General features: G+C 36.8%; 1 protein-coding gene across 7 annotated transcripts in view; it reads right to left on the reverse strand.

Annotated features, from left to right (window-relative positions):
- Positions 1–23,988, reverse strand: part of SLC26A7 (solute carrier family 26 member 7) — a 90,511-nt gene that overhangs the window by 27,966 nt on the left and 38,557 nt on the right. For 6 of the 7 annotated variants that reach the window (XR_014580001.1, XM_083824784.1, XM_083824785.1 and 3 more), the window contains exons 4-9: positions 22,444–22,616; positions 14,651–14,815; positions 7,647–7,799; positions 6,173–6,255; positions 5,176–5,323; positions 2,916–3,029 (exon numbers count right to left, since the gene is read on the reverse strand). Coding sequence is in view for 6 of the 7 variants with exons in the window: in XM_083824784.1 (XP_083680910.1) it covers positions 2,916–3,029; positions 5,176–5,323; positions 6,173–6,255; positions 7,647–7,799; positions 14,651–14,815; positions 22,444–22,616 (836 nt within the window). In the remaining variant the exon portion in view is untranslated. The remainder of the gene's footprint in view (positions 1–2,915; positions 3,030–5,175; positions 5,324–6,172; positions 6,256–7,646; positions 7,800–14,650; positions 14,816–22,443; positions 22,617–23,988) is intronic. The other variant, XM_083824787.1, reaches the window with a different exon arrangement.

Consider the following 23,988-nt stretch of genomic DNA (forward strand, 5'->3'; position numbering starts at 1 on the left):
TATTAATGTATCTATAGATTGCAGAAATATGTAGTTTCAGTTTCTATCTAGGGTGATTACTTTCAGCCAACAACAGTGAAAATATAGTAAGGGATACCAATATCTGGGTTAGACCATGATGTCAGTACACAGACTGAGACCACAACACCATTGACGTAGTTGTTAAATGGAACGTGTGTAAGCATTATCTCATTTCAGATGTTTTGCTGCATCCAGTGTCATTCCATAACATATTTATAGCAATTGCATTCTATGTAGCACTGAATCACAGATCTGTCATAACACTGAGTATAAATTATATATGAAGAACTGTATTATTATTTTTGCACAGGAAAAGTTTTCTAACTTCTTTTACTGGGATTGGCACTGAAAGGAAGCGATTGGGTTAAGTCAGAAACCACCAATGACCCTCGTGTTTTAGCAGCTATGCATTTTATTTTAGAAAATGTAGCAGCAAATTACATTTATATGTATATATAATGATAATTAATGCAAGTAACATGAATCCAGACAAACATATGGCTTAAGAATAGTATGTTACTTCACAGTATTCATGGTATTAATCTGATGGAAAACTACAGTAAAATTGTAATCTCTTTCTCCACTCTGACTGTTCACAAAGTAGAGAACTTCTGGTCTCATTAAGATACAGTCCAGATTCACAGAAGGTTTTGATGGTAAGTAGACAGATGCTCACTTTATTTTTATATTGATAAAATTTTTCTTTACTAAAATAATTGTTTAATTTTAAGAGACAAGTTGTTAAAAACAAAACCAGACAAGTTGTTAAAACACTAGAGAAGAGAGCCATGGTGTACTTAAAAATACCATCAAGGAGGATAGACAGAGTGTTTACAGAAAAAGGGACACAAAATCTGCTGGTAGAGTCACAAGGAGCTTTTCCCTTTCTCTGCCTTCTCAAAAAAGCAGCACACCTCCCAGCCAAAAAAAAAAAAGTGTTGATTCTACTTGAAGGACAACTCAGTCCATGATACAGTCCTTCACTTCTGTTGTCTCTTTGGAAAATATGTCAGTGAAGAATAAGCGACATCACTGAATGCAAAACGTAGTCTTTGGAGAAAAGAAGGCTATGCATAGCCTCTGCAAAGCTCTTCACATTTCTCTCATGTCTCTCTGTGTACTTAAATCAAGCTGTTGCTCTTTTTTTTTTTTACCTATGATCTGGCAAACATCTATTAGTGATATTCTTCTAATTTGTTCATTCTGCCTAGACAGACCCAAAAGAAGGGTCTGGAGCAGATATGTTGTTTTCCAAAACAAAGGCAAAGAAGACAGGAGAGAGAATGTTGTTATTTATAAAGTATTCTTATAATCCTAGCGTATGACCACATTCCAATTTGTGGATGCAGACTCTGTAATACTATGAAACCTCTGGATAAACCAAGCCAATACTTGTTATTTTTACCATGGACTTCCCTACCTTGACTTCAAACCATGTTGGTTTCTTTTTCCATTTCCTATCATGAACAATGTTCTAGTGGGTCATTTTCCTATATGTTCCAGTACTCAGATGTCCTTTATGCCTTCAGGTTACCCATACAGGTTACTCAGATAGGCCTTCAGGATACCCTAAAGCTTCCCACAATGCAGTAAAACTGCACTTTGCCAACAAAAGATACGAGCAGGTAACAGAAGAGGATATCTGTGAAGGTACATGGCATGACATTGAATCCAACACAAAAATTCAAAATGGATAATAAAAAAGTGGTAGCTAAACTATTTGCATATAAATGCTTTCAAAGATGATTATTGGATAAATTATTCATTATTGTTAACTGTGTTCAGAGAAGTGTGCTGGCTAATTAGCAAGTAATTAACATGCAGAGTTTTGAAATAAAACTCTGTATCATTTCTCAGTGTTGTGGTGTCTGCATGAGAAACAATTGCACAATACAGTCAAGAAGAATCAGTACCTATGAACTGTGCTTAAGCTTGTCAGTCATATTTTGTTAGCACTTTCATTGTAATTAATGACCTTTATACAGGCAAGGACAGCAGTTATAAAAGGACAATTGCAACAAACTCCATGGGACATAATATTTATGTGGCAGGACACTTGATTTTCAGAGGAAGGAGGGAGAGGCAGTGTTTAGGGTTTCCCAGCTGGCGTGGCCCACATGGTGCCATCCATATGTCAAGGTCTCAGCAGAGCAGTTTGCTGCCTTTCTTGTTCCCAGGCACAGGTAACAATATTACAGGGTCACAGTGAGCATTTTCTTCAATTACAGTTCCCTCTTTTCCAAGCTACTGCCATGGGATCTTTTGGATTTCATTTCCATCAGAAAGAGAAAGACAAAAAAAAGTCTTGAAAAAATGAAATGTCATCTCTGTGGGCTCAATGAATGCTGAGGGACAGGACAAGTACAGGTCACAAGTACAAGTTCTGTCACAAGGCAGAAGTTGAAACATTGCTTCCTCTAGGAGCAGCTCTTAAGATTACTTCCTCTTTATTTTGAAAATCAGATAAGAGCACCAAATTAATTAAAAACAACAAAAAACAACAGTTTAGCCTGAATCATTAAATTCCTTAGACACCATTAGAGGGCACTTTTGTTACAGTGCTGACAGATTCACCAAAAAAACCAGAAAGGCTTCTGTAGAGTTTCCTGCAGTCTGAAAACAAAGCACTGCAGACCCCTTACTGCCCCAGACTTTAGAGTTTGTATTGAATTAAACTGGTAAAAGTGCATGAGGGGCACTGTTAGCTTTTCTAGTAAGGCAGTTGCTGATCCATGCAGTAATTCCATGCAGATTGTTAGAATTAATAGGGCAGAGTCATTTTCCAGGATAGAGGAAAAGGGAGAAGAGAGGAGTACAATGGATCAATGAGTGCAAGCTCCAGTGAGCAGCATCGTAGACTTATTTCTCCTACTGACTGCACTCTAACCCCTTACCTGTGTTCTGGCACCCGTACTATATAAAAGTGACGTCCGTCCCATTGCTGCCGCACTTGGTATGCAAAAGAAAAATGAAGGAATCACGTTGCTGAGACCATGAGCCAAAAATTCCTGCAAAGTAGTTAAAAAGAATGTTTTTCTTTTTTTTCTTTCTATTATTCTGCCATTTCAAGGCTTCTAGCCAACAAACGAGTCCCCTATGTAAATATTAGCAACGATAAAGGATGGGCATATTTTTTGAGGGAAAATATCACATACATACATGATAAAAGATCTCCCAGTATAATATATCTTCTTGCAACACAGAGCTATCTTGAAAGGTAGAGCTGCTGAACCCAGATTCATCAAAAGCAGAAGACGACACATTTTGTTCACAGAACAAATGATAGTGCTAAGTTTTGAAGATGAAATTCAGCAAAAATATTTACATCGTGATCCACATCTGCTTTTTAACAGGCAGCAGTCTCAAGTAGTGGGATCTGGAGAATGTCCAAGTTTTTTCTGGCTTATGACTCTACTGGAAGAAGACAGCCACTGTCTTTTTTTTTCTTTTCTCTTCTTTCATAGCATGCTTTAGTGAAAGTGAAGTATGGCAGAAACACTATCTGTGCACTGTATTTCATTACAAACGTATTTGATGTATATTCACAATCAAAATGCAGACGTGTCTGGAAAATGACTTACAGAAGAAAAAAGTGCAGTGGGGAAACTACCTTGTATCTGCAGCCTGAGATGAACAGCTTCTAAAGCTGTTCAAAAGCACCCCAACTTGGCTACCCAGCGTCAGCCTCCTGTCCCAGGCTGTAAGGAGCTCATTCATCTCCTGAGGGCAATGCGTAAGAGAAGACATCTGTACTTCTAGAAGGGCTCAGTACACAAATGGTATTATATCCAGCCAGGACAACACGTGATTATATGTGGGTCTCCACAGCACACGAGAGCACCACTTTAAAGGACACAAGATAGCCTTGCGCACCCACGTGTCACCATGTACAGCCCTGTGCCTGGTCCCTGAATGCAATGCAGCTTTGCCACTATGCTGCCACACTGTATGCTCTGTTCTCATGAAGGGTTTGCTCTTTGCTCCATTATTCTGTGCAGACATACAAATCGTTCCCACCACTTCAGTAATTAAGGAGCATAAGTTACAAGTTTTCCAAACATGCAGAAAGACACACAGGCTGCTGTGCTCCATTTAGTGCCCTTGAGACACTACAGCGTATCAGCTCAAACAAAGCACTTTACACTGCTACCTAGGAAACACTGTTCTGCAGCATCAACAGAAATTCGTGAAACAAAGTATTCATTCTGAACATTTTTTTAGAGAACTGAGTAGACAAGAACATTGTCACCATATTTTCCAGTGATAGCAGAAGCTGCAAAGCACATGCACTGATGTAGCAAGACTGATCTGTCGAGATAGGATGACCAAATATGTCTCCAGCTGCAAAACCACCTGTCCTTCATCCAGCTTTATGTCATTTATCTCAAACCATTTAACAGAAAAGTGGGCGGAGAGCATTCTCATAACACAGCAGTATTTGGTAGTTAAGACCTTATTTAAAATTGAATGTTTTCTACCACGGATTTCCACTTGGCTTGAAGCTACCTGTCCACGATGACCAGCAGTGGGGTAGTGCAGGAAGCAAACATCCCACTCCTATTTGAGCTTGCCCGCTGCAGAATGGAACTCTGCACAGAAAGCTCTTACAGCTGAAAAATTGGCAGTGCTCTCTGAACTCACCCTGCTTCTTTTATATAAATAAAGCTTTATTTCAGATGGGACTTCTACTCTGCATAACCCTTATTTTATAACTGATAAATGTTATAAATGTCCTGGGGCTGTAAGTACCTAGTTTATTTTTAAAACTGCTTTGTTTCTTTAATCAGTAGCTGATTTAAAATCTTAGCTGGTCTTTAAGACCTCAGCTGCCAGAAGAGAAGCTGTCTTGCCTTAAAACACTGGAAAATCACATTAACGCCTAAATTGGCTGCTGGCTGGACCAAATGCAGCATTGTGAGATTATCCTGAAGGATTCACTTTCCCAAAAGGTATATCTCAACCAACTAGGCTATTCTGCAGAGCTGATTTGTACTAGATTGTGGTTTTACAGTAATCACTGGAAGGCCTCAGGATGCCACATGAAACTTACCTTTTCCTACTGGGTGTTCATCTATAACATTTTTCCAAAATAGTGAAGCAATTTCAAGGCTTACTGACCTTAAGGTCTCCTTAAGTGAGGAGAAAGAGCTTTACCTGGTTGTCATCCACAGTATATTTAAACTTTTTAGCAGAGCCTTGGGCTAGAGCTAGCGATGCTACATAACCAACCAGTGCTACTCCAAAAGCTTCAGTGACTACTTCAGACAGGACATTCATGGGTGGCACTTTTGGTGGTGGTAGCCTGTAAAAGAAAGGAAAAAGAAAAAAGAAAAACAAAACAAAACAAAACACAATCTTTTTGCAATTCATGAAAATACAAGAGAAACAGAGAAACAATCTCTGCATGCCTGGTTAACATTTAAATACTTGTGACATTTATCAATATTTTAGATTAGTAAGATAACAGTATATTGGGAACTGCAGGGAAAAAATTGTACTGGCAGATGAAAATTTTAGATAGATAATTCGATTTGTAAATTGTGGTTTGAGAATTTGTGGAGAACTCCCTTTAAATTAGCTCTCTCCACTGACATAAAATCCCTAATTCACTAATTTTGTAATGAGAAATAGAAGAGATTCGACTGTATATCCTTTTTCTTTTTTCATACTTGGCTTTCCTGAAAAGTTCATTTTCAATCTTTTAAACCATTTAGTATCTTCATAGGTTATAGACAGTATGGAAACATACTCCATCTAAGGGAGATGTTAGACTCCATCAAACAATCTGAGGGGGGTTGCTATGAAATGCTGCAGTTAAGAACTGAATCACCCCAGCCCGCCTCTGCACTCCACGAAAAGATTTCGGGATCTCCTTTCTATCATATATCCATCAGACATCATCAGGTATTCCATACGTACTCCATAAAGTATTGAAATAACTACAAAAATGTACAAGAAAGTTTGCATAATATCTATACCAATACACCTTTTTAATGTGGGACTGAACTGTGAGAGGGTATTTGAGGAGTTCAAAAATGGACATGATAGATTTTTGCTATTTCTTATTTCAGAAAACTACTTTGACCTCTTAGCAAGCTGTTTGCAGAACTAAACATATTTAAAAGCCACAAGCTAATAAAAAGCACATTACCCTTCAGGAATATGTCCCACAACTTCTAGCCCATAGGCGTATTCCATATCAGCATAGTAGCAGGCAGCAGATGTAGCAATTATCTATTTGATTCAATACAGAAAAAGACATTATGTTTCTGTTGCTTTCAGGTTCTCACATGGTCCCTGTTATTGCCATAGCTAAACACATGACGGTGTTCATGAATTTATCCTTACTACAATTCACTATGACAGGGAAGTATTATTACTAAAATTTCAGCAAATGTGGAAGTGAGGCAAAAGAATCTAAGATCTGGATGCAATAATGGGTTTAGAAAATACGTCTGAATAAGGTCTATAGTGGAGTTTGGCTGCTCTGTGCTAATAAAATCTTCAAAAGTCTCTGGAAAGCCTCCTGACAATCAGAATCAAACTGTCCCTGTGCAGCATGTGCCTCAGGCCACTTCCATTCATGCCAACAGCTTAAAGTAATTCATAATTTAGCCATTCCTGAGTGGTCTGAGGCAGATGATGTTGTCTGAGCACATCTAATCCAGACTGGCAGAGTTGACTTCAGCACAAAACCCAGTAAGAGGTGGTGTGTTTGCCTCCTATATATATGTTCCAGCACGGATAAACCTTGCTGAGGGAGAGGAAATTTTAGGCCTAAGGAGGTTCAACCTGTTTCCTGTACTTTTTGTGAGCTAATCACATAAATCCCAAAAGAACAGGATCAAGCTCCAGTCCATCATCCTTGGTCTGCTGCATTTTCTGGTATTGTTTAAAAGACAATACAGAAATAGATCCTAGAGCAGGGACCAGAACCTCCTTTTCCAGCATTTTTCCCATGAAAAAGGATTCTTTTGTAAACTTTTTTTTTTTTTTTTTTTAAAAAGAGTAATTGTGATGATCCACTCTGAAAAGAATCTTTCACTTTTTTAAAATTTTCTCTTAGATGTCTAGAGAAAATCAGAAACTTCTGTCCTGGTGCTGGTTATCTGACCATAGCTTAATCCTTAAAGTAGAGATTTACAATGCAATACCTAATTTCAATTTAGCCTCTGCCATATGAAAGGAAAATTGTAAGTAAACTTACAGAGAGCAATAGCTTAGGTATTTAAATTTCTTGCAGATAATTAACAGGCAATATCTAAGCCAGAACTACCCAGTACAAGATTTGCCTGGAGTTACAATGTGTCAGTTACTTTTCATTTTCTACTTCAGACTTACACTTTAACATTCTAGGCTCCATATTCTTGTAATTATGTAAAAAGTAGTAAGCACATGAAAAATATTACACAAATTGGGAATGTATGTCACTTCTTTCTTAATTATTTAGCCAAACTGTTTCCTGTTCTTACATTTAACATACAGCCATGAAAATTAGCTATCCATTTAATAAGCGGCAGGTGTGGCTGTGGGTAACTATACACAACACAGTAAACTTTAGCAGATTAGTTAAACCACTGAAAACTCTGTAAAGAAAAACGTCTGATATTTGGCTTCATACTTACCAAAACTAGATCGATAGGAAGAACAATTTTAATGTTTCTCTGAAATTTCTCATTCAGTTCCTTAACAAGAACAAGCACCACAATGCTCAGCAAGGAGAGAAGTAAGGCCACTAGTTGAACTGATCTGATATTTTCAAATATGTAGGCATAAATCTACGGTGATTGAGATGAACAACAAATTAGAACCAGATTACAAAATACACCATTCTGGGTCACGTGCTATGACATCTTCTACACAACTTCAAATGCTTTGAATTACCCAGGAGAAGAGAATCAGTGCTCCAGGATCTGAGTCATCTGACACGCTGGCATCCACTTAACATTTTGCAAGGAAAAAAGTCACCAGCATACCATTGCTAAATTCTATGAATTTTCAAAGACTCAAAATCTGTAGTGAATATTTGTATATAAAAATTCATACATTTCTATTGGTTGGTAGAAGGAAGCTAGAAAATTCCAGTACATCTGATATTTATCCTTTTCTTATTCCATTTTATTAAATTCAATGACATAAATGAGTGTTGCACAAAAGTGTTAAGAAAAGCTCACACAAAGATTTATTTTAGGTGTCCATAGCTTGTGACATCCATCAACTCCAATGGTAAAAGTAACATCTAAGGAAAAAAATTAAAAGACAGAAAGGAAGGAGAAGAAGAAGGAGAGAGGGCAAGAAGAAAAAGAGAATGAATAAATGCAGTATTGGCTGGGAAGAGAAGCAAGAGGAATCTTCCCAGATGATTGTCCTTTTCATGGCCTCCTCTCAGCGCTCAGGGAGGTACAGTTTCTAGAGTAACCGTATAGTTTCATCAAGATGCACTCAGTCTCCGTGTTGGTTGCTCTTGCCCATTATACTAACAGCGCTCCACAGAGCACACTTTGATCAGGTCCAGATGTTGCATACACTAATTAGCTGTCATGCTTTGTGTGTGTATTGTTGGCTATTTAAATGACTATTTAAATGACTAATGCTATCTACAAGGCTCTATTTCTTTCCCTAGCATGAAGTTATAGGTTAAAAGCCACAAAGCAAGAGATAGAAAGAGGCTGGGGGGAGAAAGGATGATTCACACATCAGTGGAAACTTTTTCTATGGGAAAAACAGCCATGGTGATGTGTGGGAATCTGCAGGTGCAAGGGTGCAAAGCACACTGGACCACAAGATTAAAAGTCCTGACACAGCAGACTCTGGGATGTTGGGGAATGCCTACAGTACTGCAAGGGAGAGACAGAATGCAGTGCTAAAAAAGGAGACTGGAGCAGAGCTACAGAGCTGCAAATGGGAGGCCTCAGCTGCTCGAAGTCTATGGCATGGCATGGTGCAATGTGACATAAAGCATGGTCAGAATAATATTGCATCTGTGATAAAGAAAGAAAACATAATGCTAAACATAAGGAACCTGTGGAATAGAATGAATGAATAGGAATAGGAAGACTATGAATGAATAAAAGGGATCTATGATGATGAATACAAAATTATAAGTAACAGGCTTGGAAAAACACAGTTGCCTTCACTCCAGCACTGAGGACACAGTTATCAGTGAACTGTAATTTCAGTTCTACTCTGAATTTAAGGTTCCTGAAAATGAGGCATAAATCAGTATGATAACAGATTAACAGAAAGTAATGAAAAAAATCACAAGTCAGTTGTAATGGCTACAAAGGGCTGGTGAAAGTTGGCGGAAACTTCCATCATGATATACAAAGGAATAATTATATCCCCATCACAAAGTATTTTCAGGCCTTATGAATAAAAGCAGCAGTCCATTGCCTAGAGGAAAAAAAGAGTAATGAAAATGGAAATAATGCATATGCTTAATAAAGCTGCAGGGGAAAAAACAAGGTAGGCTCAGTCCCTTGAATTCTGCAATAAGGTTTTGGTAACTACTGTGTAGCCTGAAATGCAAACTGTATAGAGAACAGAAGCTGAAATCTAGGCTGTAGATTTAGACTGCCTTACAAGTATCTTCCTTTAAAAAGACAGCATAAAGGATAATAAAATCAAACAACTGAGACTGAGATATTTAATTAAACAAATGAAAGGTGTTTCTTTTTCTGACAAAAACAAAGATCACTAAAATAAATTAGAAGTGGCATTTGTAGTTTTATCAAAATATAGATTAATAATTTTCTGCCCCACAGAATCTGTTTTCAAACAAATGTATAATGCTAACAAGGTTTGGTGGTTTCGAGTTTAAATACAGATATTTATGTTAGATGAGAAAAAAAAGACTAGAAAAATTGTCTTAGGAAAGGTTCTAGGAGAAAGGTAGTCAATATGATGGCATTTTTTCCCCATTCTAGTTCTATCACTCCTTGAAGACACAATGCTCATTTTGAAGAATGAGTAAATTACAAATAGGTTCCTGATTTTTCCTCTTGTCATTTCTATGAAGTTTTTCATAATTTATAAGGAAAAAAAAATACAACGAAAAACTCTAAAAATAGTTATGGAAAATAAGAAGAAATTGGAGAAGAAATGTATTTTTTTCTCATAAAAGGGAAAATGTAGACCACCCCATTAGCCTTGGACTTTTGACTGAGGATGAACAGTGTAAACCAGCACAAACATTTCTCAGAATCTGGAAGAAAAACATTTTAAAATCGACTTGTTAAATAAAATGATCTACATGTCATAGGTCTGAAGGATGGTAATCGAATGACAGTTTTTAACCACATATTGTCCCATTGTCATCAGACAATGTGGACTGTGTCTTGAGTGACTTGGGATGAGTCTTTGATCCATAATTTTCTAAAAATGCATTTTTAAGAGAGTGCAGACCTTGGCTCAGTGCCCAAGCAGGAGCTGTGATTAATTAGGACAAAGAAAGCAATCTGGAAAACTACATTGCAAGCTGTGCCCACGAAGTCACTAAAGTCTGAGCTAGATCTAAGGTAAGGAGGTAAGAAAAGGGAAGAAATAGATTGATTCTTAATTGCTAAAGTCAAAGAGATGTCGGCCTTTTTAAAATGAGCACTGTCAGCATTAGTTATCTCTGGCTTTGGTGTTGAATTTAGTTTGCCTAGACAAACTGAAATATAAAGAAGGGTGAACAAATATAATTCTAATGAAGGATTACTAAGAAATGTGCATAAACTTTTAGAATGTTTTTCTTTCTTTACAAATTGACTGAAAAATAAGATTTGTTATTTTTCTAAAAATATATAGCCAAGACTCCTAGAACTTTCACAGAATGCATGAGGCTGTCAGGGACCTCTGGAGGCCACTTGGTCCCACCCCTGTTCAAACAGGGATACCCAGAGCAGGGTGCCCAGCACCACATCCAGACAGCTTCTGAAAGTCTCCAAGAAGGAGACCCCACAGTCTCTGGGCAGCCTGTGCTCCATCACCCACATTGTAAAGTACTTCCTGGTGTTTAGGCACAAACCCCAGTCTGTGCTCATTCCTTCTTGTCCTCACACTGGGCACCAGACTGAACAGTTTCATCTCTCTCGGCCTCTCCTCATAGGACAGATGTTCCAGTCCCTTGCTGGCCTTATGTTGGACTCTTTCCAGAATTTCCAGATCTCTGTTGTACTGGGGGGCCCAGAACTGGACATAGTACTCCAAGTGCTGCCACACCATCACCGAGTATAACAGAGAGATCACCCTCCTTGCCATACTGATGATACTTTGCCTAATGCAGCCAAGAATACTGTTAGCCTTCTTAGCAGCAATGGCACATCACTCACTCATGTTCAACTCAGTTTCTACAAGGACCCCCAGGTCCTCTTCTGCAGAGCTGCTTTCCAGCTGGGTGGCCCCACCATGTGCTGGTGCCTGGGGTTGTTCCTCCCCAAGTGCAGGGTTTTGCACTTCTGCTTGTTGAACTTCATGAGGTTCCTGTCGGCCCACCTCTCCAGCCTGTTGAGGTCCCAATGGATGGCAGCACGGCCCTCTGATGAAGCAGCCACTCCCCCAATTTTGTGTCATTTGTGATTTAACTGAGAGTGCACTCTACCCCATCATCCACATTGTTCACAAAGACGTTAAACAGGATTGGACCCACTACTGATACCTGGGGTACGCTGCTATCTACTGGTCTCAAACTAGACTTTGGCCACTAGACACTGTAGTGTAGACAGATTCTCTGAGGATCTTGTGGAGAGCAGTGTCAAAGGCCAAAAAAGATTATTTCAAAAATGAGTATGGAAGCTGAGGCAAACAAAAGAAGAATTAAAAGCAACAAATTAGTTATAACACCTTATACAGCTTAAGAGTATATGGCCCTATTATGTTTTAAAAAAAAATGTTTGTTTGTTTTTTGACAAATACAACACATTGTGTGAGGAAAAAAAATTCAGGTAGAGGGAACAAACATGAAAAAGAGGGGGTAAAGGACTGATATTGGGATCATGAAGACTTTCTCAGCTAACTTGCAGCACCACAAGGATTTTACAACCAAGTTGCAACACAACCACAAAAGACTGGTTTTTGCAAAGTAGGTTTGTTTACATCGCAGGAGATCACTTTGTAGTGCTGCATTTTCTCAGAAACTTGTGGTAGGATAAACATATCTACACCAGGATAAAGGGCAAATATAGATATTTTTCTGATATTTTTATAGATATTTTTTTATAGATATCTTTCTGTTTTCGGATACTAAGTAAAACTTGTTGATAGTTTTCTTCCTGTCCCTTGTGAAAATTAGGCTTCACGTGTAGCGCTGTCTTACCATTTGTCTTTTCTCACATTTACCTTGCCATTCCATTTTGTAAAATCTCTATTGATGCTGCAATGTGCAGCTCAACTGCAGTGTTACAAATCATATACAGGGAAAATGAAATGTAATATATTACATAAGCTATGTGTAAACACAACAATCCCATAGGCTCGATGCCAGTTTAGTAGATTTGTTCTCCATATACAGTGCTCATTTTTACATATTTATTCGTGATCTCACTCACTGTAAAAGAATACATTTTACTGGCTTGTTTTACTTTTAACTCTCCTATCACACTTTATTAAACATTCTTTTTCTTGCTTTGCCAACCCAAAGGCTGCCTGAAGCAAAACAATGGGCTTTGTGAGTGGGAGGTGGTCTGGAGTGGAGAAAGGAAAAAAATACAAATAAAACGCAAAAATACCAGTCTTTGGGGTTTCATGAATTTGGAGTAAAGAACATGTCCAGAAACACATTGCCAAATTCAGTGCTGTTGACTGAGATACTGGAGTTTCTTGAAGCAATCCATAAGTCTAAACAGATACCAGAAGCATTTAAAAATACTTTTATGGTTAAATTGTCCCTTCTACATATGAAGGCTTTCTCATTTGTTATTATTCTAAGTTGCACAGAGTTTTGTTGTTGTTGTTGTTCATTTGTTTTTACACAATTCTACAGAGCAATTGAAAACCTTAAAAATATATATATATTTGGAAAATGCTCAGAGGAGTTTGATTTCAAAAGTGAAATGAAGGGCAAAGACCTTGTTTCAAACACATTAAAAATACAAGGGATAAGGGAATAGATTTCTTTCAAAGCATTTGAATGACTTCACTTATGATATCATCAACACACCAACATGGAAATATTTCCTTCTACTACTTCTGTTCTTTATTATTGCTCATAATGTATGTTTTGATTATGTCTTGGCTGTGGTGCTGACCGCTAGTCATCTCCACAAGATGATAATATGCCTATATGTAAGTAGAATCACCATGGAAATATCATGAAAAACAAAAAAAGGAAAAAATAGCTGCTCTCATTTTATATTAAGAAGTATTTATGAACAGGCTTTTAAAGAATAAACAACTTTTTAATATATGGTGAATCATTTGTAATAGTCTCACAGGCCAACCAACTACTCATAAAAATGACTATGACATTTTTACTTATTCTTACAAGATATATTTACTTGTCTTTATTATATGTCCCTAATTCTCATCAATAAACTGTTCCTGTAGAAAAACTTACTGATGTATTATCCAAATAAAATGTTACCAAATGTATAAAATACTATAAAACAACATTCTGAAAAGCAACATCTTTTTTTTAATCACATAGTCTAAATTAACTAAGTTCCCAAAATAAGAAGAGAAAATGAAGTGTTGAGCAATGCAAGAAACTGGTCAATCTTTTTAAATAAAGTGTCCTAATTTAGTAGCTAACTAGAACAAGCCTCACCTCTTCCCTCATCTGGTAACCGAATCATCTGTTGCTATCAGTTCAAAGTAAATACTGAGCGAGTAAAGATAATTTTGCTATGAGTAAAATGTCATTTTGACAGATATTATTGTAATACTACTAATTCTTCAGACAAGATATTATACTCACAACACCTAAACTCAGAGTTTGCTAGAGTAAGTTAACTTAAAGAATCTATTCTCAGATCTTTTATGCAGTAAAATCATACAGTATAGAAACCCTGAAAGATTTCAGCCATCAATATCTACTTTCCAAAGGGAGCCAACATGATAATATATAAAAGGTTTTATGCGCTTTATAAAAGCTACCTTGAAGCTGTATACTTGCTGTACTTCTGGCCAAAAATAAATAAATAAATAAATCATGTCATAAAGTAACACGTAACATATCTAGGGTAATTTTTTGCATAACAAGTCCACAAATCATGAGTCACGTTTATTTTACTACAATGATGGTTAGGTTACATTGAGCAAAATATAAAGAAAATAATGACATTTGTAATATACAGTGTTCCCTCTCAGATGCTGGTCATACGAGAGTTAACCCTCCCTGTAAAAGTATATAAAATCTGTAATTGCTCATGTTAATGAAAGGAATTATTGATGCTATAATACATTTATATTGCAAATTGTTTATTGTACCCTTTCAAAATATGACTGGTCCTGCTAACTCTTCATCAAGTTTTTCTAATCTGTTTCTAAAAACAGAAGTAGCGAAACAAAGATTTTGGTATTACTTTTTTGTTCATTCACACACTTGCATCACAAGTTCTGCATATATATATATATAAAGAAAAAAAAAGCATAGCGTGTTAAGAAAATGTTAGCTAATGAAATAACCCATCTCATTTACAGAACTCACATGAAAAAATCCTAGTGGTCCTGATATATATGGCATTTTCATTCCCAGCAAGTACTTCACTTGTGAAGTCACCACATGTGTTGCTGCTCCTGTTGTCATTGCGCTGATCACTGGTTCTGTTAACAAGAAGGTGGCACTGCCCAACTGCAGCATAAACATTGCTACCTGGAAAGCAAAGGTATATGCATCAGCAAGCGTAATAAAGTGCAGCTTCCTGGTGATAGGGCAGTGAGTCCTTTTAATAAACTGTAAGATAATTGAGAATAGAACACACAAGTCCTCTGAAGGATGAACTGAACTTAAAACTGAACCCGCTGGTTCATCTGCATTATCTCATTCACATCACGGGTTTACCAGACTCTACCTTTAGCTTAGTAATGAAAGCCAACTTGGAAAAGCTGTCTTCATGTGATGCTTATTATTCTCTCTTGCTCAAATATGGGATAAAAACAAATACTATAAAAACATCAGCTGAATAAGCATGGTGCTAAGATTCATTACTGCTCCTCTGATATTCATACTGAGTAGGCAAAGGGTCATGGTCCACCTAACCAATGCCAACTTGTCAATAGCATGATTCCCAATGTCAGTAATGTCAATAGCTACCAAATTTATTAGGTGCTAAAACTGCAGAGACATGAGGCTTACACTGAGCTTTGCCCTGCCCCAGGCCACTGTGCTACCAGTGTCCCCATCCCACAAAGTCACACATCATCTTAGCTCCTCTGGCAGAATTTAGCCATCTGATATCCTACTGACCCTGAGCATATTGTCGGATATATCATGATACTTGGTGCTCTTGTGCTACAATATCATAATATCAAATATTTCTCGTATGACCAATCCAGTATCTCTAGTTACATCAACTTCAAATGCAGAGGTTTCTGTTTTTGCATCTATTCAAGTAAGGGAGCTACAGAATTTGCTTTAGATGATGGAGGGTACAAAAATATTTTCTTCTTTACAGAAAACCAGAGAAGTTTATATAGTTTCATGTCCTGTTTCAACAAAACTTATAAAATTATAGTAAAAGTAAGATATATTAAAGATTTTAAAAATCTGCTTCCTATGTACTTGGGCAATACTTGAACTAACTTAAAATAGAATATCTGTATACAATCAGAATATTTAAAACAAGAAGAAAAACTCAAAATCTAATTACATAAACACAATCCTATATTCAAACTAGATTTCTCCTCTAGGAAAAAAAAAATAAAAAAAGGAAAGAAAGAAAGAAAAAAAAAAAGTAGACACTGGCTCAGCTATATTTGATCTTGAAGATAATTTCAGCTGCCCTGCAACTTTTACATAAGTTATTTCAGAGTGCAGGGATCATAGAATATTATTCCTCTCTAATCTGGGAATCTGTTTACAACTATTGTAGATTCTTCATACGAATATAGTACAAAACCCCAAAGTATTAAGTGTCCTACTACTACATTATCTCCCTTTATCCCAGACTGCAATCACTTATTTTTTTTAAAGAATGAGATTTGACAGAGTTTATTTCTTTGACCAAGGTTGTTACTGACTTACAGATGCTACTGTGGTTTGCATAACATGCAATACTTTGCTGGATGACATTAAACTACATTTAAATTATTCCCCTTACAATGAGTTCTGCAGAATCATTAGATTAAAAATTGTTTTTTTTTTTTTAACTTTTATATCCTTTTGCATTTGTTGTTCTTCTGCCTGAAAAGTTAAACAACTCTGCTCAGAGTTGTTTATAACAATACTTTCCATGAGGATTATTTTGTGTTTACCATATTAAATACAGTCATTTCAGAACACATCAATCTCCTTTATTTTTGTTTTTGTTGTAGTTTTGAGGTTAAGACAATCCTTTTCAACTGTTATTATTCCTTACACATGACCACCATTTGTTTTTTCACCATAACTCTCACCTGTATGCAGCAAGCTACAAGTATAAAAGCTCACAAAAAAAAACAACAATAAAATTAAATAAATTTAAAAATAAAATAAAATAAAAACAGAGTGGCTTTTATTTAACAGAATAACCTCTAGTGAGCAATTTCCTAATCCCTTCAAGAGATGAAATATGAGAATCTTTTTCTCTATTCCCAACTAATAGCATGTGAACTGCTCTGTACTACAAAAAAAAATCAGAATATTGATTGCCATTCCAGATTGGACCCCAATAAAGATAATTACTGTTATACTCTCAGTGAGTAGTAATTTAGTTAGTCATGCCTAAAACCAGTAATTACTAACTTCAAAATATTTTGTTTATCTGTTTGTTCCAACAGTGTGCCTATTCAGATATTTAAAATATTTTTCACAGGAGAAAAGTTCAATAAGAAATAAATTTTCCCTCCTCTAGTGAGTTTTTCTTTGTTTCTTAAGATCAGTTTGTATTATATTGTTGTGAAATTTCTAAACATATTATATTTTAGTTTCCAGAGGATGAAATGGATGTTTCTTTAGTTGTGGAATCAAAACCACGGAGGCTGTTCAGTGAAGTAACTAATATCACTGAGAAATAGTAGTTAATATTAGCATTTCAGATAAAGTTATTATTACTATAGTGAATTACAGAGATTTACGACTGCAGAACATTACAACTTCTGCATCACACTCACATTTACTTTTTTTTTTTGACCTTATTTTTTTTTACTTTAATTTTTCAGCATTTTGAGGCCATGTGACCTTACTTCACAGGTAGAAACTAAAAGGTTGGTCACATTTAAAGCACACTTACTGTTTTTGTATAACTATGTATAACTACGGGTTATATAAAATAAATACAAATCATGACTATGGTTTCAGATGGGCAATTTCTGTAGCCACTCAATAAAACAACAATGAAACAACAAGCACCAGCCTATGCTGATCATCAGTCTCTTACTGTAGAAGGTAACTCAGGACTTCCAGAAACAAAGGCAACTCTTCATCAGCATGTACATCCTGCTCTTTATTTACTTTATAGCTAAATTAATTAAAAATTATATAAATAGCTAAATTACATATATATATAATATATTATATATATATATAGCTAAATTAATTAAATGTGCATCCATGAAGCAACCAGAAGAGAAAACACCTGAAAGGAAGGGTGTAATTTTCAGCATAAGTGTGAAAGTGTGAAATTCCTGTTGTCCTTGCATGTAATGTACAGAACTGCTTAGATGGAGAGGAGGCAAAAAGTTGTTTGGAAATCAACTTCCCAAAACCATTTTCATGTGAGTTTTCTTGTGACATATATACTTTGTATTTTTAGCATTTATACAGTCATAGATCAAGTCTCAAGTTAACCTTCTCTGCTGGAGAACAGACAGTCCATAGCTTGGCTACCACTGGTTTTTGGATAAACACTATTTGAGAGTAAGCTAATGTGCTGCACAATTGCAGCACACCAGGTTACGTCATAAAATCTTTCACCCACTGAGCAATAATCAAAATGCAGAGTTTAATATTCTTAAAGAAATTTACAGTAATCTACTTTATCTTCATTACTGTCATGATGCTCATTTTTGTAGGTTCCTAGTCTTTTCTGGTATACTGTATGATTTTCCTTCCCTGTTGATGCACAAAAACTACAGAGAAAACTGACTGTGAAGCTTCAGAATAGCAAATAATAAAATGCAAAATACTGTCAAAAGAAAATAAGTTTCTCTTTTTGTTATTTGTACTAATGCTGTTTTTTTCTAAAACTGTAAAAGGAATAAAATTTTCAGATAGTTTAAGATTGTCTCCAGATTTTTTCCTTTTTCAAAATTTAGTTCTTAGGTGATGAGGGGATAAGTAATTCAAAGAGAGAGTAATCTCAGTAAAAAATAAATAAATAAAATTAAAACAGTTTTTCTAGTTTCTTTCTGTGTCTTTTTCAGTACCTCACAACAGGAAAAAAATTGCATTAAGTAAATTTTCTTGAGATTTTGTTTTCACCAGATATACATTCTTGATAAAATTCATGCAAATGAAATCAGAAGGAGCTGTCAGGGAAAGGGAAAATACCCAGGAGAAAGTGAGGGAAAAAAAAAAAAAAAAGAGATCACAGAAACAAATTATAAAACCAAGTGATTAAACAGAAGTGGTGGAGTAGAAGAAAAAGATGGGGATTTAGCAAGGAGAAGAGATATGAGTAACTGCAAAAAGCAGACTCCTCTATGTTCATTAATTCAAGCACTTTTGGTTCTTGTCCACTTTCAATACTTACTTCCCATGACAACGAGCTCAGTTTATTATTGTTAAAATTCCACTCTCATTGTGTAGCCAATTTAACTTTATGGCCAGTAAGAATTTTTCACGCAGAACAGGCTCTTTGGAAATCACTAATCTCAAACTTTCTGTCCAAAGTAATTGAGTCTGATAACGTGTTACCTGTTGCATGAATTCAGTTTTGGAGAACATTTTAAAACCCTCAAAACTTCATGTTCTTGAAGGAGATGATTCTTTTTTGAACATTACACAGAACAAGAAGTGGTGGTACTCTTTTGGATCATTTGCTGCCTGGGCTAAGAAGATGAGTTCAAGCAGAGGCAATATCTCTTGGAAGGAAACAGTACAGACTGTGAGCCTCTCATTTGGTATTTTCTGTAGATTATCTCAAAATCAGAGGTTGCAAAAGTGAAGATATCTGGGGAACTTCTGGAGACCAACATGACACGGACAGTTCAGCTTCATTGAGTCACCAGTTTAAATTTCTTTTTGGCCTGTTTAAATAGACATAATTGGTAGCTTTTGTTCTTTTGATTTAGAATCACAGAATGGTTTGCGCTGGAAGAGACCATAAAGCCCGCCCAGTTCCAACACCCTGCCACGGGCAGGGACACCACCCACCAGACCAGGTTGCCCAAAGCCCCATCCAGCCTGGCCTTGAGCACCTCCAGGGATGGGGCATCCACAGCTCCTCTGGGCAGCCTGTGCCAGTGCCTCACCACCCTCTGAGTAAATATTTTTTTCCTAGGATTACTGCTCTTAAGTTCATTATAGTTGAGTTAGAAGTATTTTGTAGCTTCTGGTGGTGTGTGGAATGAGCTTTCTTCACTCCAGGACCTGAAGAAGACTTCTTTCTGTGGTTCAGACTAACAAGTAGCATGCTGTGTTGTGCTGCCATTGTGGGAACCAGAACTCCCAGCCTAGCTGTCCTTTCTAAAATGCAGAATATCAGCCTGCAGAAAGTCATTAACCAAAGCTTTCCATTGGAAAAGGAAAATGAACTATTTTCCTGATTACCACCGTATAATAAAGATTCATGTTTGTTTTCAGAAAGAACTACATATTACATACAATAGCGCAACATAATTGTCTCCACAGGGAAGACAAGTATTGGATGAGAATATTAGCCTTACAAAAACATACTTCATGTTCAAAGGTACTCCTTCCTTATTAAGCAAACTTATAGCAGGTCACATAAATAACCAAGTGTAAAAGTAGAGTTTAATGCTTTTTAAATATAGTAGCTGAAAAATAGTGTCAAATCATTTTTCTGGCCAAGTAGGTTCAAGTCTTTACCTACCCTTTCTAACAAGGATCATGCTGTTTTGGAGAGGGACAGTTCGTCCTTTGGGTGGAAAATGCCCATGGTAAGGAATAGTCATAGCGTCAGCCATTTATATGTAATTAGGGACTGGTTAGAACACTGTGTTTCAGTATAAAGAAACAGCTTTATGAGCAGATAACAAAACAAAGGTTTGCTCCTTTCCCAGACTAGTACAGTCCCATCTACAGTGATGATTCCACTTCCTTTCACATTTCAGAATGTCCTCAATGGAAATCTTTTGCCCTAAAATACATCATATAAACCTTCTCATAACAGAACACCACACCTATTCTATACGATTCATTAATTTTTGGTTTATCTGATCAGAAGACGACACAGGTCACTGATGTAGCTCTCCACTACCAGCAAGATTCACCTTGTCTCCTTATCTGATAATTGCAGCAACTGCTAGCCAGGAGAATGGAATCAAGAAGAGAAATGTGGATTCTCACAATTCACAGCACCTAAGATGATGGCAAAATTTAATCACAGCCTTTATCTGGACTTCCACCTGAATGTCACTGATGCGTAGCCTCTAGGCAGTCCTCTGGGATATGGGAAATACATATTTTAATCTGTTCTCTGTGTCCTAGATAAATGCTCTGATCATTGCACTTGCATTAAGCACTAGTGGCAGCACAACAAGCGCCGACTCTATTAGTAGGACTGTAATAAAAACAACCTTACTGACCTGGGAGAATTGCCCACACACTTGGCACAGCTCCCTCCCAGACTCACTTTGAAGACTCAGGCAGAGGATTTTCCAGTTCTTCTCATTCCAATCAGGCATAAATAGGACGGAGGCTAAGACAAGTCAGCTGGGGCAGTTTAAAGCATATGAAAAAGCAGAACTTTTCAGAATGAAAGAGGAAGAGGTCTAGAGGATTTACACACCTAATGGGATTCTGCAGCAGCTAAGTAAAATTTTTCTGCATTGGATTTTGAACTTAGATCAAATGCAGGAAACTTCCCATTTTAGGCATTTGGGCATTTTAACACACGTGGGGATGACATAAGAGACTGCCATTCTCTGAGCACAGCACTCCCAAATGTGTATGCTCAGAGGACTTTTAGCTGTTATAAGCACTCTGCACATGATGCAGTGGTGTGTTACACTCATTGGTGTACATACAGAAGCCAGGCACAATTACAGAGTCACTGAATCGCAGAATGGTTGAGGTTGGAAGGGACGTCTGGATGTCACCTGGTCCAAACCTTCTGCTCAAGCAGAGCCACCTAGAGCTGTTTGCCCAGGACCGTCTCCAAGGAGGGAGACTCCACAGTCTCTCTAGGAAAGGCGTGATGTGATCTGCACCAGGTCTATCTACCCTATATGTTGTCTCTGGGGGTTCCTTCATATGGCAAACTCAAGTTATAAGTCTGTAACCAATAAAAGAAAACAAAACCAACAACAACTGACATAACAACAACAACAACACAGCAGAAATGGCCACGCTTCTTGATACTCCCTACCAACTAGCATAAGCACATGCCCCAGTCCCTTCCAAGTCCCAAGCCATTGGAGATGCCAATGTGGGCTCCTTAGCTCATCCTTTGCATGGTAGAGGGACCCAAAGCACCAAGTGTAGAGATCTGGGTTTCTTCCAGGAGGTGAGGTACCTAGGAGGTGTTGCAATGTCAAGTGCTGGAACATTTCTTCCATTTTAATATTTACAAGGAAAGATGGAAGCCTTCTTTGAAGACCTAAGCAACTGGCAATGGATAAAGGAATTCAGTGCTTGTGGTGAAAATAGGAAGAGAGAAAAATTTAAAAGACCTCTGATCATTTGAATAAGCTTTGGAGAATCATTTGAAGACATCTGTTTTACTAATTTATTTTGCTTTAATGATGGGTGTATGAACTCTAAAGAGAATTTAAAGATGTTTCCCCTACTGTTTTTAATTATTGAATATTGTATAGTATTTCTCTTCAGGCCAAAAGCAATAGAAAACCTCAGGAATATGTCAGTGCTTACCAGAGAGCTGATTCATGTTTTGTTTCTGAAGGAGAAGGAAAGGGAACACCAACAGCAACTGAATGTTATATTAGAGCTGACTGAATGTAGTTTTACTTCACATTACAACACCCTAGGAGCATGTATACAAATTATTACTGCATCTCAACCAGCAAATTCTTAAAGCACATTCAGTCTATCATTCATGAACATCAGACCAGACCCATGGTCAGTTTTTCTCAGAGAAGTGAAAAAAGTATATTACAGAAGTCAGAGCTGTCACAAATGCCAAACATCAGCAGCATACAGAATGTGTGTTCACCATTTACCTGAATGATTCCTCCCAGAAATGAAACTGCAGCTGCAACTCCAATCCTCTGCATTTCAAACTCTGATAGGCCCAAGACTCCTGAATTATTGTTTGCAGTGAAATTAGTGCCAGCTGAGGGAACAAGACGTTCAACTGCATTGGCAGATATTAAGGAAGTCAAAGCAAATGTTCCTATAAAAAAAAAAAAAAGCCGCAGATTAGTTACCAAGGATTGTATATCTGTACTCATCACTAAAGGTCCCTTTTTCAAAACTTCACCATTTTGAGTGAGTGTCATTTTGTGCAATCCTAAAAATAATTTCTAAGATAATATTTTTACATATTACTAATTTCTTCATGTAAAATACCATTTGTACATGTAAATTAAATGCAAACTTTTCACGAGAATACTTATTCTTATATTAAACATATTAGACAATATTAGACATATTAATAAAAGAGGTTGAAACATAATTATTCACAATTATTTGAAGATATCACAGATGTTTTTGACTTACCATGTGTATGATGAAATATTTTTTGTCTAAAGGTCCCAAATGTTCACCATTCAAATTTCTAGGGTAATTAAATCATGCTATATACCTAATACTTAGCACAATATAGTTAGCAGATGTGAATGTTTAAAAAAAAAAAAAAAAGAAAATTTGCACTGGAAGCAGGTTAAGAAAAAAAAAATCTTTTCTTAGAGAGGTAAAGCAAGTTTAATGAAACATAGATAAAGAAGGATGATAATCCAATATTTTAAAGGACAAATATATCACATGGAGCTCCAATAGCACAGAAAATGCCCAGTTATGTCAGCGCCCCTCAATGGCACATCTGGTCCAGTACTCTGACTCCAGCTGTTGAAATCAGAGGTATTACTCAAGGAAAGTACACAAGCCTGGCCACTTTCTGTGGTCTATTCCCCTCGTAAACCACAGCATCCATAGGTGTTGTATTGAGGATGCTAGTGGGTACATCCTTACCTGGTCCTTTTAGATTTTCCTTATGGACTAGCATTCATGAATTTGTTAAATCTCTGTTTGAGCCTGCTTGTATTTTCTTCCTCCACAGCGTCCTCTGGGAGCAGGTTCCAGAGGTTCAGCATCTGCCATAGTATTCTCTTTATTCTATACTTTCTTTTAAAGTGATCTTTCATCAGTTTCACTGAGCTCTCATTATTCCTATTCTTTCTTATTTGTACAGAACCTGGTGAGAACAGTTCTACCGTCGACTTGGCCTCAATATAGTAAAACTCCCATCACAAGTTCTTTGGGACCCTACTAGGACTCCTCCACCCTGAAAAATGACCATTGAGTCTTATCTTTGTCTTCTTGTCCTTTAACCAGCTAATAATTAATAAAAGAACTTTTCTTCTATCACAAGGGCAATTTAGTTTCTTTAATAACCTTTGGTGTGCAACCATATCAGCAGCCGTTTGACCATTCTGATATCTTACAAAGTATTTATTTTTGTTATGTGCTTTCTAACACTCCTACAGAACTCTAGGAGGTTAGTGAGATGGGATTTTTCCTACATAAAAGTCATGCTAACACCTTTC

The sequence above is a fragment of the Anser anser genome (genome assembly GCF_964211835.1).
Source record: "Anser anser genome assembly, chromosome: 2".
In the NCBI taxonomy this organism is placed as follows: domain Eukaryota; kingdom Metazoa; phylum Chordata; class Aves; order Anseriformes; family Anatidae; genus Anser; species Anser anser.